The sequence below is a fragment of the Solanum verrucosum genome, unplaced genomic scaffold (assembly GCF_900185275.1).
Source record: "Solanum verrucosum unplaced genomic scaffold, falcon-dt-bn FXZP01000253.1, whole genome shotgun sequence".
NCBI classification, from domain to species: domain Eukaryota; kingdom Viridiplantae; phylum Streptophyta; class Magnoliopsida; order Solanales; family Solanaceae; genus Solanum; species Solanum verrucosum.
In genome coordinates, this window is record NW_026019984.1 from 37016 (window position 1) to 53944 (window position 16929).

The following is a 16929-nucleotide window of genomic DNA, read 5'->3' on the forward strand; positions in this document are numbered from 1 at the left end:
TGTTAGATGAAACAAATTAAATGACATATTTATATATTATGCCTTTAGAAAAAAGTATATTTAAATTCTAAATATTTTTTGCATAAAATTTAACCAAACATGACTTCAACTATAAATTTTTTAAATAAAATAAACAGTATTTTTTCATGATCAAACCACACTAAGAAAGGAAATGATTAAATGCCCTCAAATTTGAATTTTTGGTATGAAAAAATCTCATTAAAAATTATACATTCAAAAATAAAAAAGAATTTTTAAAATAATTTATCAGCTTGAATGTACATGGTTTTGAAGTAAATCAATAAATGGGGTCCATGTAACTTTGCAATGATTTCTTTTACTCCTCCCAATGTATTGGTACACGTGTGCCCATTAAAATCCACAACTATTGACTTAGTGATGGATTCATTGGGAATTACATAAATTTTGGTTGGTTTTTTTGGAAATTTTAATACTTTATGCACAATGTACACTTAAAACTAAGCTTGAAATATTTTTTGTTTGACAAAACTACCCTTGGTCGTCTGGTTGGCTTCATCTTTCTATATAATAGAAATATGAAAAATTACGCGGTTAAGCAAATATATACTAGTTAATTAGCTAACATAGCTACAGTATGCATTAATTGCAATTTGGAATTTACTTCTAGCTATAATTACACTCCCCTCTCTCTCTCTCTCTCTTTTATACCCTCTCTCTGGAATCTCATTTGTATCTCTCCTCTTTTTCAGTCATCTCTCCCTCGTCTCTCTCCTCTCCCTGCTCAATCTCTCTCTTGATTCTCTTCTGCTAGTCTCTCTCTCACTTTATACAAACACAATGTATAATTTGTGTTTGTATATAGTGAGAGAGACGAGATATACAAATGCATATCTCTCCGCCCTATTTATAATTATACAAATACGAATATTTGCCTGCTCAGTTCTCTTTTACCTCTCTCTCTCTCGCTTTATACAAACACAAAATATACAAATACAAATATATAATTTGTGTGTTGTATAAAACGAGAGAGAGACTGAATATTCAAATACAAATGTTTGAACTCAATTCAATTGTATATGGATACAAATTGTATGCAGATACACAAATACAATCATTGATACATATACATACGAGTTACATATATACAATTATCTAACCGATATACATATACAACTCGCCTCTCTCCACTCTCTAACCCTCTCTCGCTCGCCTCTCTCCTCCCTCTAACATGTAGTTACGAATCAGAATTAGCAAACTATAGCTATAGAGCATAATTAAAATTGTTTAGCAAACTATAGCTATAGAGCAACTCAAGTCTTAACATATGAAATAATAATGTAAAGACAACTGACTACTAATTGTCTATGAAGCCTCTAAAATAAAGACGGATGTCGAGACAGGACCCCCGATCATTCTAACAACTGAAAGCTAAACAATTATGAAAAAGATCCTCCGGAAAGCAAAAAGGCTCACCAACTGACTCTGAGTGCTCAACCTGATCAATAAGGCACTGAATGCTGATCTTGGTTACATGCGTCTACATCATAATATGATGCAGGCCAACTGGCATCAGTGCATTGAATGTACGAGTATGCGAGTTGGAATGGTAAACACAACTTAAGCTTAAAAAAGATCTAAAAGGAACACTTACCTTGGCTTTACTCAACTCATGAATAACTCAACTCAAAATGCAGTGTAAAACAACAATAATAGTGCAATTTATACAAAGCATTTAAAATAGTAAATAACAACTCAATTTGTTAAAGATATGCAATAACAAACTCAACTTTACTCATATATCAAAGTAGTATAGTTTCTGTGGGAGTTTCTCTAACCGACAACCACCACTATGAGCCTAAGTGGTGATACATCGTCTTGCCCACGCTACCAGAACTATCATATACTTTGCCGTCATATAGAACGCCTTAACTAAGTGGATCCACTAGTTAAGGAAATCGGTGTTTCCCTTTCTTGTTCAAATGTGAAAACATTTTAAACTCTTGGGAATACTTAGTTCCTTTATAACTTTTGGAGAAATGGACTCAACTATTTACTCTTTGCTTAACTTAAAACTTAAGTCTTAGAACAAAGTTAAAACGTTTGTGAAAGATTTTAATGATCTTCTCTTGACTTGCTTCTTAACTTCTAAACTTGACTCTTAACTTTCCTTGAATTGAATTATGGATTCAAGGATTGTGATTTGTGATAGGAAAAATCTCATGATGTTTAGGAGTGTTTTTAGATAGCTAAACATGATAAAAGATTTTTAAAAAATCACTATTTGAGAGCAGGTCCGCGACGCAGAGATGTATTTAAATTTTTGGTCGCGAAAATACTTTTTGAGGCAGAACGGTCCGTGACCGCTCTGCGACACGAAAGAATTTTTCCCAAATCTGGGGAGCAGGTCCGCGACGCAGAACTAGTGCCCAGATTTGCCCGCCTAATTTCCTTCTTCGTTTTTCAGCCCCAATTCGCCCAAACTCGATTCTTTCTCCCAAATTCTTTTTAGATACAAATACCCAGCAAATGTACCTAAGAACCTAACTCCAACCAACTCAATAATTTGACGTAATGATCTCATAAACTACTCAATCTCAGCCCAATTCAAGAATGACATCAAATTCAAGAATACATATCAAGAACATCAATTATCAAATTCTTTTAGGACGAATTCATGCTAAAATAAACATGTTTGGCACGTGGGTGAACGAAGCCAACGTTATGATAGCCTCACATACCTCGTAGGGATTAACCCTTGGCAAAATCCACATGAAAATCTCCAAGAACTCGATGAACTATGAACTTCTCTTCTCCTTTCTCCTCTTTTCTCCAAGCCCTAGCGTATTTTGGTAAAAGCGTAAGCTAATCTAATTTTGATTAGACCCTAACTTAATTACCAAAAACAAAATAAAACAATTGGGCAAGGAAAAGACCAAACTACCTTCAAAAATCCGGATTAGACTTTCCTTATTTGAACAACCCAACTTCAAATGGGCATATCTCACTCATACGAACTCGGAATCGCGTAAACTTGGCGACGTTGAAAAGATTATTCCAACATCTTTCCTACGGTATCCAGAAGAACACCTAAATCATTATGAGCTAGGAGTTATGGTCATTTGAAGTTGACCAAAAACCATACTTCACATAACTTAACCAAATTTCCAGATTTTTCCATTCTTTCCTAAAATGACTATTTCCAATTTTTAACCCTTCCTAGTTCTTTCAAATAGCGAAATGTTACAATAGCGAGGGAGACAATATAGACAAATACAAATATATATATCTCCACCCTATATACACTTATAATTATACAATATAAATATTTTCCTACTCAGTTCTCTTTTGCCTCTCTCTCTCTCGCTTTATACAAACACAGAATATACAAATACAAATGTATAATTTGTATGTTGTATAAAATGAGAGAGACTGAATATTCAAATACAAATGTTTGAACTCGATTCAATTGTATACGGATAAAAATTGTATGCAGCTATACAAATACAATCATTGATACATATACATACTAGTTACATATATACAATTATCTAATCGATATACATATACAACTCGTCTCTCTCCACTCTCTGCCCCTCTCTCACTCGCCTCTCTCCTCCCTCTAACATGTAGCTAGGAATCTTAATCAACAAACTATAATTATGAAGGATAATTAAAATTGTTTTAGTGGCTAAAAAGTTCCTCTATATATGAAAAATTACGATGTTAAGTAAATATATACTAGTTAATTAGCTAACATAGCTACAATTTGCATTAATTACAATTCGGAATTTACTTCTAGCTATAATTACACTCCTCTCTCTCTCTCTCTTTTATCCCATCTCTTTGGAATCTCACTTGTATCTCTCCTTTTTTTCAGTCATCTGGCTCTCTCATCTCTCTCCTCTCCCTGCTCAATCTCCCTCTCGATTCTCTTCTGCTAGTCTCTCTCTCACTTTATACAAGCACAATGTATAATTTGTGTTTGTATATAGCGAGGGAGACGAGATATACAAATACAAATATATATATCTCTGCCCTATACATTTATAATTATACAAATACGAATATTTTCCTGTCCAATTCTCTTTTTTTTCTCTCTCTCTCTGTATACAAACACAAAATATACAAATACAAATGTATAATTTGTGTTTGTATAAAGCGAGAGAAAGACTGAATATTCAAATACAAATGTTTGAACTCGATTCAATTGTATATGGATACAAATTGTATGTAGTTATATAAATACAATCATTGATACATATACATACTAGTTACATATATACAATTATCTAACTGATATACATATACAATTCGCCTCTCTCCACTCTCTGCCCCTCTCTAGCTCGCCTCTCTCCTCCCTCTAACATGTAGCTACGAATCTTAATCAGCAAACTATAATTATAAAGCATAATTAAAATTGTTTTAGTGGCTATTTGTGAAAGTTCTCCATATATAAAATTAATGTACGTTGACTAATGATCAAGTCAAATGTGTGAAAAGCTTTATATATATATATATATAATATATATATATATATTAAAGTGAGATGAGTGATTTTGGCAACGATAAAATACTGACACGTTATTTTAAGTGGTTGAAAAATAACACGTTAACGTAGTAAATGACTTTTGTTGAAATGAGAAAAACAAAGTTTTTAGCTAATATGTATAACAATAAAAGTATCAGCAGCACATACTTTTTTTTTCCTTCAAGAGCTTTCGTAATAATTATAAAGAATGAATCTTTTTATATTGAGATCGATCTCTTCAACTCTTTTTTATGGCAAAAATGTTATGTACATTTTATATTTATTTATGATGTAATTGTACTAGTTAACAATCTTATATACATAATATCATTTGAAGTGTAATGTATCTACTACTAAAAATTTGCCAAAAAGAGACGAAAAAAAGCGACGCAGTCAATCTCGTCGCTTTTTGGCTCGACGCTTTTCCAAAAGCGACGGACTGTGTTGCTTTTGTTTTTTTTTAAAATATTTTTTTTGAAGAATGTGACGCCGTCCATTGCTTTTTTTATTTTTAATTTTAAAAAAGAGACGAAGTCCGTCGCTTTAATTAATTTTTAATTTTTTTAGAATCTTGAAAAGCGACGGACAATGAGACGCCGTCCGTCGCTTTTTTGGAAATAAAAATTTGAAAAATCCATAAAAGCGACGAACTAAAGGACCTGTCCGTCGCTTTTCTGGTTTTTTAAAAAAAATAAATTAAAAGCGACGGACTAAAGGATCCTGTCCGTCACTTTTTCAATTTTTTTGACAGCAGAAACTGCCAATTTCTGTTGCCCGCCTGCAAAAACAATTCAATTCAATTCAATTAAGTTCAGCTCCAATCAAACACAAAACATTATAAAGAAGCTACACAAAATATAAAACAACAAACTTAAATTAACATTCAAAAATATTTAAATCACAATTTAAAGACTTATAAAGTCTTTCAAAATTCGTTTCAAAATTACAAATAGTTCATAAAGACTATATTTTATCAAGATTTCTAAAGTTCAACCTAATAATTAGTTCAGAAATTCTATAAATCAAGATTTCTAAAGTTCACAACCTAAAATTTAAAATCCTACAATAATTCAAAATTTCTAAAGTTCACAACTTAAAGTTCTAAAATCCCACAATAATTCAAGATTTCTAAAGTTCACAACCTAAAGTTCTAAAATCCTAAAATAATTCAAGATTTCTAAAGTTCACAACCTAAAGTTCTAAAATCCCACAATAATTCAAGTTCTCTAAAGTTCACAACTTAAAGTTCTAAAATCCTACAAAAATTCAAGTTTTCTAAAATTCATAACTTAAAGTTCTAAAATCCTACAAAAATTCAAGTTCTCTAAAGTTCACAATTTAAAGTTCTACAATCCTACAATAATTCAATATTTCTAACGTTCTCAATCTTATAAAGTTCTAAAATCCTACAATAATTCAAGATTTCTAACGTTCTCAATCTTATAAAGTTCTAAAATCCTACAAAAATTTAAATTCTCTAAAGTTCACAACGTTAAGTTCTAAAATCCTACAATAATTCAAGATTTCTAAAGTTCACAACCTAAAGTTCTAAAATCCTACAATAATTCAAGATTGTTAACGTTTACAATCTTATAATGTTCTAAAATCCTACAATAATTCAAGATTTCTAAAGTTCACAACCTAATTAAAGTTCGAAAATCCTACAAAATTCAAGTTCACATCTAATTTCTAGAATTTCTAAGTTCAAGAATTTCTAAGTTCAAGAATTTCCAAGTTCAAGAATTTCTAAGTTCAAGAATATAGTTTAAGTAACCCAATTTTCACAATAATATAATACATATAAGCACAATTACAATGAAAAATTGAAAAAATCAACTAATCTCTAACTTCTAGCTTCTAATTATTTGTTAGTTCTAACTTCTAATACTTAATTTACAATCATATTTTAAAATCCCCAATTTTTCTAACTTACGAAATTCAAGAACTTCTAAGTTGAAAAATTCAACTAATCTAATTTCAACTTTCAGATACTATCCAATATTTTTCTAACTTCAAAGTAATCTAACTTTCATATACAATTCAATGTTTTTCTAACTTCAACCGTCAAACATACTAAATTCAAGAATTTCAAAGTTGGAAAATGCAACTAATCTAACTTCTAACTTTATAACTTCTAACTTCTAATTATTTGTTAGTTCTATCTTCTAATACTCAATTCACAATCATATTAAAAAAAAAAACCCCAATTTAGAAGAAATCCCTAAAATAAAAAATCCCCAATTCTCTACCTAACTAACAATAATCAAATATACAAATTAACAATTGAATAACACAATTCATCAAACTAAAACAATATACTAGTTTATAACAAATCAAATATTACTAGAATTGAAAAAAACTAAAATTAAGCCCTAACCTTAACAAGCTAAGGAAAAGAGGCAGTGGGGACGACGGGTGGCGGCGCTGACTGGGCAAGGCAGCGATGGGACTAATGCTCAAGGAGAGAAGGGTGATGGCGGCGGTGGCGCAACAAAATTGATTTTAGAGAGAAGGGAAAATGGGGGGGAAAACCCGCTTTTTGGTTCAACATAATTTTAAAAAAGTGACGGACAGTGTCTGTTTGTCCGTCGCTTTTTAAAAAATATTTGACCAAAATTTTGACTAAAAAGCGACGGACTAAGAGACGCTGTCCGTCGCTTTTTAAAAATGTTTGACTAGATATTTTGACCAAAAAGCATCGGACTAAGAGATGTCATTCGTCGCTTTGTAAGAAAACTAATTAATAAAACAAAATAAATTAAAAATGACGGATAGCGTGGTTATTATTTAATTTATAAATAATTATTTTTATTAAAAAGCGACGAACGACGTCTCTATATATATTAAATAATAAATAATTATTAATTATATATATATTTAGCGCAAAAATTCGCGAAAAAAAGCGACAGGCTAAGAGATGCCGTCTTTAGCTTTTTATAAAATAATTTTAAATTATTTTTATTAAAAAGCGACGGATAGTGTGGCAAATGGCGTCGCTTTTTGGAGCGACGCAGTCCGTCGCTTTTCTGTCCATTGTTTTTTTGGCAGTTTTTTAGTAGTGATCTTTATATTTGATTTTAATATATGCTACTCTATCAATCGATCAACTCAAATATTTTTGGAATCAACATCTTCAACTCTTTTTCATTAACTTGATGTTTGGACCTTTGTGACATTGGGAGAATCAAAATTTTCAATGAAGAAATTTAGAGTGAACCAAGTACACAAATAAATCCAAAAGATCCAATATCTACAATTAAAACATGATTCTTTTTATTCCTTCAGAAAAAGACATGCTTTTTTTTTCTTTCTAGTGGGGTTTATCCTGCTTTGTATGAATTTTTTAAGGAAATAATGTCTTGTGCAATAGAAATTCCGTCTATTATTTTGGTGGTCGATTATACAATGTAAATTATCCATAAAAAACCCACCCATCAATAGTGTGTATCCACTAAGCAATAGGATTCTCTAATTGATGATGAGGATGAAAGCCAAATGGTATATATATGTGAACCTTTAAAGATAACTTATGGACGATCCATATTTCCCTTTACATCTTTCTTCTTTAATTGATTTTTCAATATTATAGACGAATATACAAACATGATAAGACAAATGACACGATATTTGAGTTTTTTTAGTTTTTTATTCGGTGTTTAATAATCATATTAGAGTTCGATTAATTTGAATTTCAATCAGATATGTCCTATTTGGAAGTAGTGCTCCTTGTCAAGAATTTTTTCATACAAAAAACTCAAAATCGAGATGTCTAATTAAAGAAGAAGTTGTATACATTGTGTCAAATCCTTTTGATGATGACCATTGAGCTAAAACATTGCATGTCTGATTTCTTAGAGCCCAACTTATGTTTTGTATTAAAAGTACTAAATTTAGATGAATATGATGTTAGTAAGATATGTCCCCTTTGCACAAATATAGAACTATGTCAAGATTTGAATTTTATATGTTCACGATTCTAGAGCAGTAGCCTGTGACTGTACATTGCATACCCGGACTAGAAGGTAGTGTTGTTGTTATCCAAATTAGAAGCTTAGAAATAGTTAGAACTGAATGCACAAAATATGAAAAAACATCTTGTGATATATTTAACTAGAAATAGATTATGTTCTTAGAGAAGTATCTACTCGTTAAAAAATCTCATGTGTTAAAGTGTGAATTTTATATAGCAAAATTAAAAAAAACAAAAACATATCATATCCAAAATATACTTAAAGTGTTGCAAATCAGACACCTCCGCGTGCCCACAAAGAAATAGATGTGCGTGGCCGTGGCGCCATTTCGCAGCATATGCAAAAAGTTGTTTTGCCTTTTGCAACCCATACAATTGCAATGGAATAAACCAAAACAATAGTTTTATTATTAATATGCCTATGATATATTTCAGGGCAGAGCTAGGTAACGTCGAGAGGGTTCATTTTAATCTTTTTTGATAAAAAATTAAACTATTTAATTATGTATGATTAATTTTTTACGTATATATATAGTAGATGTTGAATTTCATTTAACTTTTTTCATACATTTAATTTTTCATATTTTAATCTTATTTAGTGAAAAAATTGACTCAATTCCGATATATATCTACTAGTAGTAGATTATCTATTAGACAACAACTTCTTGTTGTTAGGCACTCATCATAAGTAAACAAACAATTTTCTAAAGTGGTTCTAGGTATGTATATATATCGAGATAAAGATAGACTCAAAATTTTGAAGTTTATTAAAAAAAAAAATTACAATAATTTCAAGATATTGTATAATATGTTAAGTTCACGATTAAATATTTTTGGATAGTTATAAAGCCAAAAATCTCACTTAGAACATTCAAGATTTAATATATATAATATGTATAAAAAGTAAATTTTGACCTATATACATTATATAATATTTATCAAACAACGAAATAACTTTAGATTAAAGTAAACAATAAAATATATAGTAAAAAAATGTTTCTACACCTATTATAACTATACCAATTCTAATAAATATATATCAATTCTTGAAAATTCTTAATTAGCAATATTTCTTCTTATTAGTACTTCATTATTGTGAGGTGTATATAGAAGATATATACCCAAAAGAGGATCACATATATCCTGAGATGTATTCCTTATCTCCAGCATATACAATATATAAATATATATACTACTGATATATAAGAGGGAATAAGCATACACGTCTCAGTCTCGGTTGACGTGTGTGCTTCCCGAAAATAAAATTTGAGTTCGAAAATAATTTAGTCATTTTAGGTTTATTGTGACTGTTTACAAATTAAAACTCTCAAAATGTCACATGTGTCACATATATTATTTAAAAAGTACATTTAAAATATTACAAAAATAATTAACAATAAAATTATAAAATTAAAATAAATAAAATAATATTAGGCCTGGACTTGTCCGGACTTTTGTATCTAGTATATATAATTTGCCAGACTAGAAGATAGTGAGAGCTGGTCAAAGGGTTCCATAAATTTGTTTTTTTTACCATCTCCTTCAATTTGGTGGAAGAAGAATATAATAAAGGGCATGTCCTGTTTTTTTTCTCATATTTTGGACTTTTAGTTGGCATACTAATAACTCTATTCTTGTATTCAAGTACAGTACTAATTATTAGTACAAAAAAAAACTAGGCAAAAGCATTTTAAAGGAATAAATGAGATGCAAAAACATTTTATTATAAATATATTTAAAATTCTTCCGTCTTACTGATTATTATTGATGATTTTTCAAATTTAAACATGAATTTCAGAAATAAAAACTTTCTCTTTTTTTATAATGGATCAAATTAATAAACGTTATTACATTCAATGTGAAATGTCTCCCTGTTCTTCATTATATTATACTGATTTCTCCAAAATATCTATTGTATGTGTATGTTGAATCATGTAATAAATAGTTTATAAAATAATATTAATAATATCAAAATAAAATTTTGAGTAAAATATTTCTTCTAAGAATTTTCATCAAAATATTTTTGCATATGAGACTCATCCCAATTTAGTAAGCTAAATTTGGATACTTAAAGATGTAATATATTCTATTTATGGAAAATGAGTCAAGAATCAGTATCTAATAAATCAAAAAAATTAAACAGGACCACATACATAATAAATATAAACCCAATAAGAAGTTATCCGATCAAATCAAATGATAATTTGATGCATATCTTTTGTATAATTCTTTTTCAATTTGAAAAAAAAAAAAATCTGGACAGAGAGAGGGGAATAAAAATAATGAATAAGAGAAAGTGGAGTTGAAGGAGAGTGAAAATTGTGGTTGAAGGGGAGTGAAAATAGGATTTATTTTAGGAGGATAATTATAAACATATAATTTGCTATATATGAGAGAGATAAAAATTAAATTGAAAAAATATGAGAGAGAATATGATGGATACACTTTATTTGCTAAAATATTGACATATTGACATTTTAAATAATTATTTTAAAGTGTAGATATTTTTAATAATTATGTTAGAAATTTTGACTAGTTAGCTAATTTTCCCTAAAAAAGGGATACTTGACTTATAATTGAAAGATTTTTTTTAAAGAAGAGAGATAATAATAATACTTAGACAAATATTAACTTATTCAACACACACACAAAAAACACCTAAAAATTAAAGGAATATCAAGAAATTCAAAAAACACACAAACATAATTATTAATTGATGAATACAAACAAAGATACATATAAATTGAATATTCATATTAAAACTCATATGACGTCATGGTTGACATATATTATTTGTGTGGCCACCTTATCAATCATTCCAAAAATATTCGCCTATACTTTTTCTTTATTTTTTTAATTTCCTTCAAATAATTTTGTTGATATTAGATATATATATATATTCGTTTACTGGAAAAAGATTCGTCAACTTGTTTTTGATGTCCCATTACTTCTTGTCTAAATCACAGAATATGTGAAGGTGTATAAAGAGGAAATTAATGGACTAGAAAATGGAAGGTTGAAAATATTGAGAACTAAGCTTTTTAAACAAAAGAAACGTCATATTCAGTGTGATTCCATAAATGAGGTTTGAGGATGACATAGGGTGTGTTTGGTATGAAGGAAAATGTTTCCATGGAAAATGTTTTCTTGGAAAACAAGTTGATTTTTGACTTATTTTCTCATGTTTGGTTGGTGAGTAGAAAATATTTTTCGGAAAAGATTTTTTGTGTTTGATTTATGAATGAAAAATGTTTTTGAAAAATTTCTTTTATTTTTACTAGAGTAGAAAATAATTTTTGAAATTGAAAATATTTTTTAAAAACAAACTTAATTTTTTTGGGGGGTGGGGGCTGGTAGGGGGGGGATCGAGGGTAGGGGTGAAAAATTGAAAGTTTGAAGTTAAAAATATTTTTTTTTAAAAAAAAACTTAAATTTTTTTTTGGGGGTGGAGGGCTGGTAGGGGGTGGGGGGCTGGTAACCAAACATGAGAAAATTGGAAAACATTTTCCTTCATACCAAACACACCCATAATGTACACAAACATATAAAGGGGTTGTTTCATATATATCGTCGGCTTCAAAAACTAAAAGCATTTAAAAATAAATTTGAAATATTCAAGAGCGAAATAAACTCTTATATAAATATTATTTCATTTGTCTCAATTTATATGATACTTTTTCCTTTTTAGTTTGTTTAAAAAAAATGCCTCATTTTTTTATTTGACAAAAAGTTAATGACACTATCCAACATTTTACTTATGTTCAACTATACTTATTTGGCAAAAAATCAATAAAGGTGTTAGGTGTACTCTTTTAAGGATAGTTTTGAAAGACTGCAAAGTCTTCTCATATTTATCATATTTATTGCCTAGTCAAATTATATCACATAAATTGAAATGCAGGAAGTAAAAAAAAAAAAGGGATCAGAATAGATAAAATATTCCAAGCTAGAGTCCTGCTCTCCTACATGAAAGAGAGAGAACATTTGACTAGCTTTGTTACGCAGTGATGGACCTAGGATTTTGTTTAAGTGAATCCATTGGAATCCAATTAATCCGAATTCACGCCAAAAGTACCACATTAACGGATAAAACGCTCCCTAATTAACAAGGACGACTCACTTAAAAAATGAGAGAACTCTAACTCCAAAGACGGCCCAAGAAGTTTATTACTCTAAATAGTCTAGTAAAAATTCTTAAAATATCAACGAGCCAAAATGATGTTCAAGTGTTTAAAAGACATTAACATTAACTATTGTTGATGTTAAGATTATGTAGTTACTTCAAATTGTAATAACGAAGACTTTAATTGTGGCATATATGATATATCACCGAGGAATAAGAGTTGATTGTTGGCGATGACATAGTACAAAAAAAATTGAGAAGGTTTCCGAACTCGGTTACAGACAAATAGAGAGTGCAACTAACAATGAGTTCAGTCGAAGATTTATTGAAAACAATCTCTTGTTGTACCTCACTTTCGTTTGCATCTCTATGAGGTAAAGATAAAATTCGCATACGTACATTTTATCATCTGCATATCCCACTTTAACTCGGATTATGTTGTTGTTGTTTGATTTTAGTAAAGTAATAGTAGGAATTTTGGTCCAAGAAAAGAAAGAAAAAAGTTCTTGTGATTTGGACCATTTTGTCTATCTTTTTTCTTCTTTGAATTTACTCACTTTCCCCCTATATATACAGACAATTCTAGCCTCTAGAAATAGTAAACCCTTTGTATTTTTCAAAGATATTATATTTATTTACAATATTCAATTTTTCATTCCCTGTTAAGTTAAAAAAAATGGAGAACCAAAAGAAACGCCAAGCTGCTTACATGAAGAGAAGCCTCTTGGATCAGGTCATATTTTTATTAAATTTATTTGGTCACATGTAATAATTATATATATCTCTTAAAATAGAAAATTCACAAATTATTCTATAGGAAATCCAATTGTTAAAGTATTATTTGTTTTGGTTCTAGACTGACGTTGATTCGTTTTTTGGTTTTAAGTCAAAAGACATTCGTATAAGGTCCCTAACTTTTTTTTTTCATTCACATCTTGTCCATTTCAAAGTGAGATTCGCCTAAGGGGTAATATGCACCACTTCTTTAGAGGTTTGCCATCCTTCATAAACATCACATACACACTCCCCTAGAGAGTCAATGTCCTCGTTGAATTTGCTCCACTATTGTACTAAGGAGTAAGGAAGAGTCCTACTTTAATACCATCTATAACGATTTTGGTCCAACTATTAAAGTATTGTCTACTTTGGCCTTAGGCTCACATAGATTTATCCCTAAATTTTAACTCAAAAGACGCCTCAACAACTGATTCTGAACTCATTCTTATAAGATTCCTAACTTTCTTCTCTCATTCTAATATGAAATTCGCGTAAGGTGTAATGCGCATTCCTAGAAATAATGTTTGATTATTTTGTGCAGGGATACCTTGATGAACAATTTATTCATCTTGAAGAATTGCAAGATGATGCAAACCCTAACTTTGTTGAAGAAGTTGTCAAGTTGTATTACACAGATTCAGCTAGATATGTTCGAAATATTGAACTAGCATTGTAAGAATTAAGTTTTTTTTTTTGGTTACAAAATTATATATAAATATCACAAACAGTATTAATTCAACATTCTATCAAGTATAGTCACCCCCTTATATATCATTGGGATGACAATCGCCACAAAAAATAATATTTTTTCTACAAAAGTTATTCACCTATTACATGTATAAAATTGTCATATATATAAACAAATATATACGAGACATGTTAGGAACTCACCTTATATAATACCAATATAACATCATATAAAAAATAACAAAAAACTCATTTTCTCACACGATATATATACCCCATTTCTTCTGCTAAATCATTTCTCTACATGATTTACAAATGTATACATCACGCAATTAGAAAAATTTAATTAATACTTGATAAATTTAATATTGTTTCAGGGAAAATGGACCCTATGATTTTGCTAGACTGGATAATATGATGTACCAATTCAAGGGTAGCAGCTCAAGGTATCATCTCCAACTTCACAAGAGCACATCTATTGACGATGCAAAAAATATTTACATGATCATATAACCTAAAACGTAATTACACATTATTTAGTAATATTGATTAATAATCTGAAATAAGTGATAAGTAACATGTTATAACATGTTAAATTATACTATACAATAACAATAACAATAACAATAACAATAGCATATTCAGTGCAATTTTATGAGTGAAATTTGAGGAAGGTCGAGTGTATGCGACCTTACTTTTAACTTGGAAGAAAAAAGAAAGTTTCCGATAGACGGCATTATAAAGATATTCGTATATAATCAATATATATATATTCTTTTGTACTAACATTTTGAGTCACCTTTTCAAAGAATAACAAAAAAGAGTTAGAAAAGTACTTCCTCCATCCCATTTTATATGCTACCTTTTTACTTTGCACTTGCATTAAGAAATGATGTAACTTTACCCTTCTACCCTTATTTAATATTTTCTTAAGTCAACTTTATAATAAATGATGAATACATTTTCAAGATTAATTAACTACTCTATTAAGGTTATAATAGGCAAAATATGATAATTTGTGCATAAATTTTATAAAATGACAAGTATTGTGATCCAACTATTTATAGAAAGGGATGACATATAAAATGGGACGGAGGGAGTATAATGAATCTATTTGGGTCCACATTTGGAAATCTCCTTGAATATAGTTTGACTACAAAAGTGAATAATGATAAAGCTAATTATTGAGTAGGTTGAATAATCAATTAAATTTCTTTAGCCTCATACACCTTTTAGATTTTCTAGACATTCCCCCTCCCCCTCCCCCCCCTCCAAAAAAAAAAAAAAACCAAACATTTTAATTGTTTTATTACAGTAATAAAAATAATGACTTCACAATCCAAAGATATAATCTCATTGGTCCAACTGTCTAAAATCAGGTATTTCCAACTCTAAAACACTATTATTCCTCCAGAAAAAGTGTATTTCTCTTTACTGCATCCAACAACAACCACAACATAATGAATATACTCTCATGGATAGGGTTTGGTGAGGGTAGAGTAAAACACAAACCTTATTTTTATACTGTGAGGATAGGAAGGTTATTTCTAATAAATTCCCGACTCAAGAATAGAAGAAAATGAAGCAGTAACAACAAGAAGATAATAAGATAAACAATGTGAAAGAAACAATATTTACTGCATGACTTACAATATTAATATTAGAACTTTTGTTGGCAGCATTGGTGCCAGAAGAGTAAAAAGACAATGTTCTCAGTTTCAGGAATACTGTAATGCAAAAAATATAGAGGGGTAATTGTCTTCTTCTCTAAACCAATGGATATTTGAAAATTAAATGTGCAATTTTTCATGTATGAGCAATTTTGCAGGTGCAGAAACATTTTCCAAGAAGTGAAGCAAGAGTATGATACTCTAAAGACTAAGCTTGAGACTTACTTTCAGGTCTCTCTCTCCAACTCTCTAAAACATACAAAGTCAATCTCTCCGTAACAACATTGTTTGTTCAAATGTTTTCTAGTTGCTACAACGAAAATGCTACTATAGAGAATATATGATATACTACAACGTGAAAAGTTAGTTCAAAAAAGACTAGACCATTATAAAATATTGTTATAAAAAGGTCAGTAGCACAATCTCTAATCCATATTATCTAATGTCATTTAGAAAAAATTCACCGCAATAAACATATCTAACTGCCTTAATTTTAAAAAAACAAACACCTAAACTACCTTTTATCTCTTTTAAATGTCGCATTTGGAGGCTCAAGGCTGAAAAGCCCTAGTGTGCTAGTGCTAGCAAGTTATTAGTGCAACAACTTAGTGTCTTTTAATCAACACTCCACTAATTAGACCGACCGCCACGAGAAAGACGCACGGAAGAGGTATTCCCAGCGCGCGGAGGATCCGTTGAGAGTTTGTCTCGGTAGGGAACTGTACGATCTTTTCCCCTATTGTATTGAATCAATAAAAAAAAGAGGTCAGTGCTACGGCCCCCTATTGTTTGATCCAATATTGACCGGGGACGAGCCCCCACTTCCATAGATCCTTGGTTTGACCTCCCGTAGTGGTCCTTGCTTTTAAGAAAGCAGATCGGGGCCAATTTCTCGTATGGTAAAAGAAAACTTGAAAAAAAGAAGGTAATACATACTTTTTATTTTTTTGAAACGACAACTATTTTATAACAATTCAATTTACCAAAACGAGAAATAATATAGCACCCACTTGATGAATCCATTGGTATTTTGCAAATAATATTTTCAAATCTTGAATCTGTTTCTATATATGTAGTATGTGATGTTTATGGCTTCTTTTTTACCATTTGAACTCTGTAGATGGAAAGATAGCTTCACTGATGTTGAAAGCAAGCATCAGATTCGATGCGAACAAGCCCATCATCATGACCT

General features: G+C 29.9%; 1 protein-coding gene across 1 annotated transcript; it reads left to right on the forward strand.

The window, feature by feature from the left end:
* Positions 1 to 13210: 13210 nt before the first annotated feature.
* On the forward strand, positions 13211 to 16051 carry LOC125818260 (histidine-containing phosphotransfer protein 4-like). Its single transcript, XM_049497806.1, has 5 exons — positions 13211 to 13336; positions 13922 to 14052; positions 14445 to 14513; positions 15747 to 15818; positions 15896 to 16051. The coding sequence occupies exons 1-5, from the start codon at positions 13280 to 13282 to the stop codon at positions 16014 to 16016; spliced, it is 450 nt and encodes a 149-aa protein (XP_049353763.1). The 5' UTR covers positions 13211 to 13279; the 3' UTR covers positions 16017 to 16051.
* Positions 16052 to 16929: the final 878 nt, after the last annotated feature.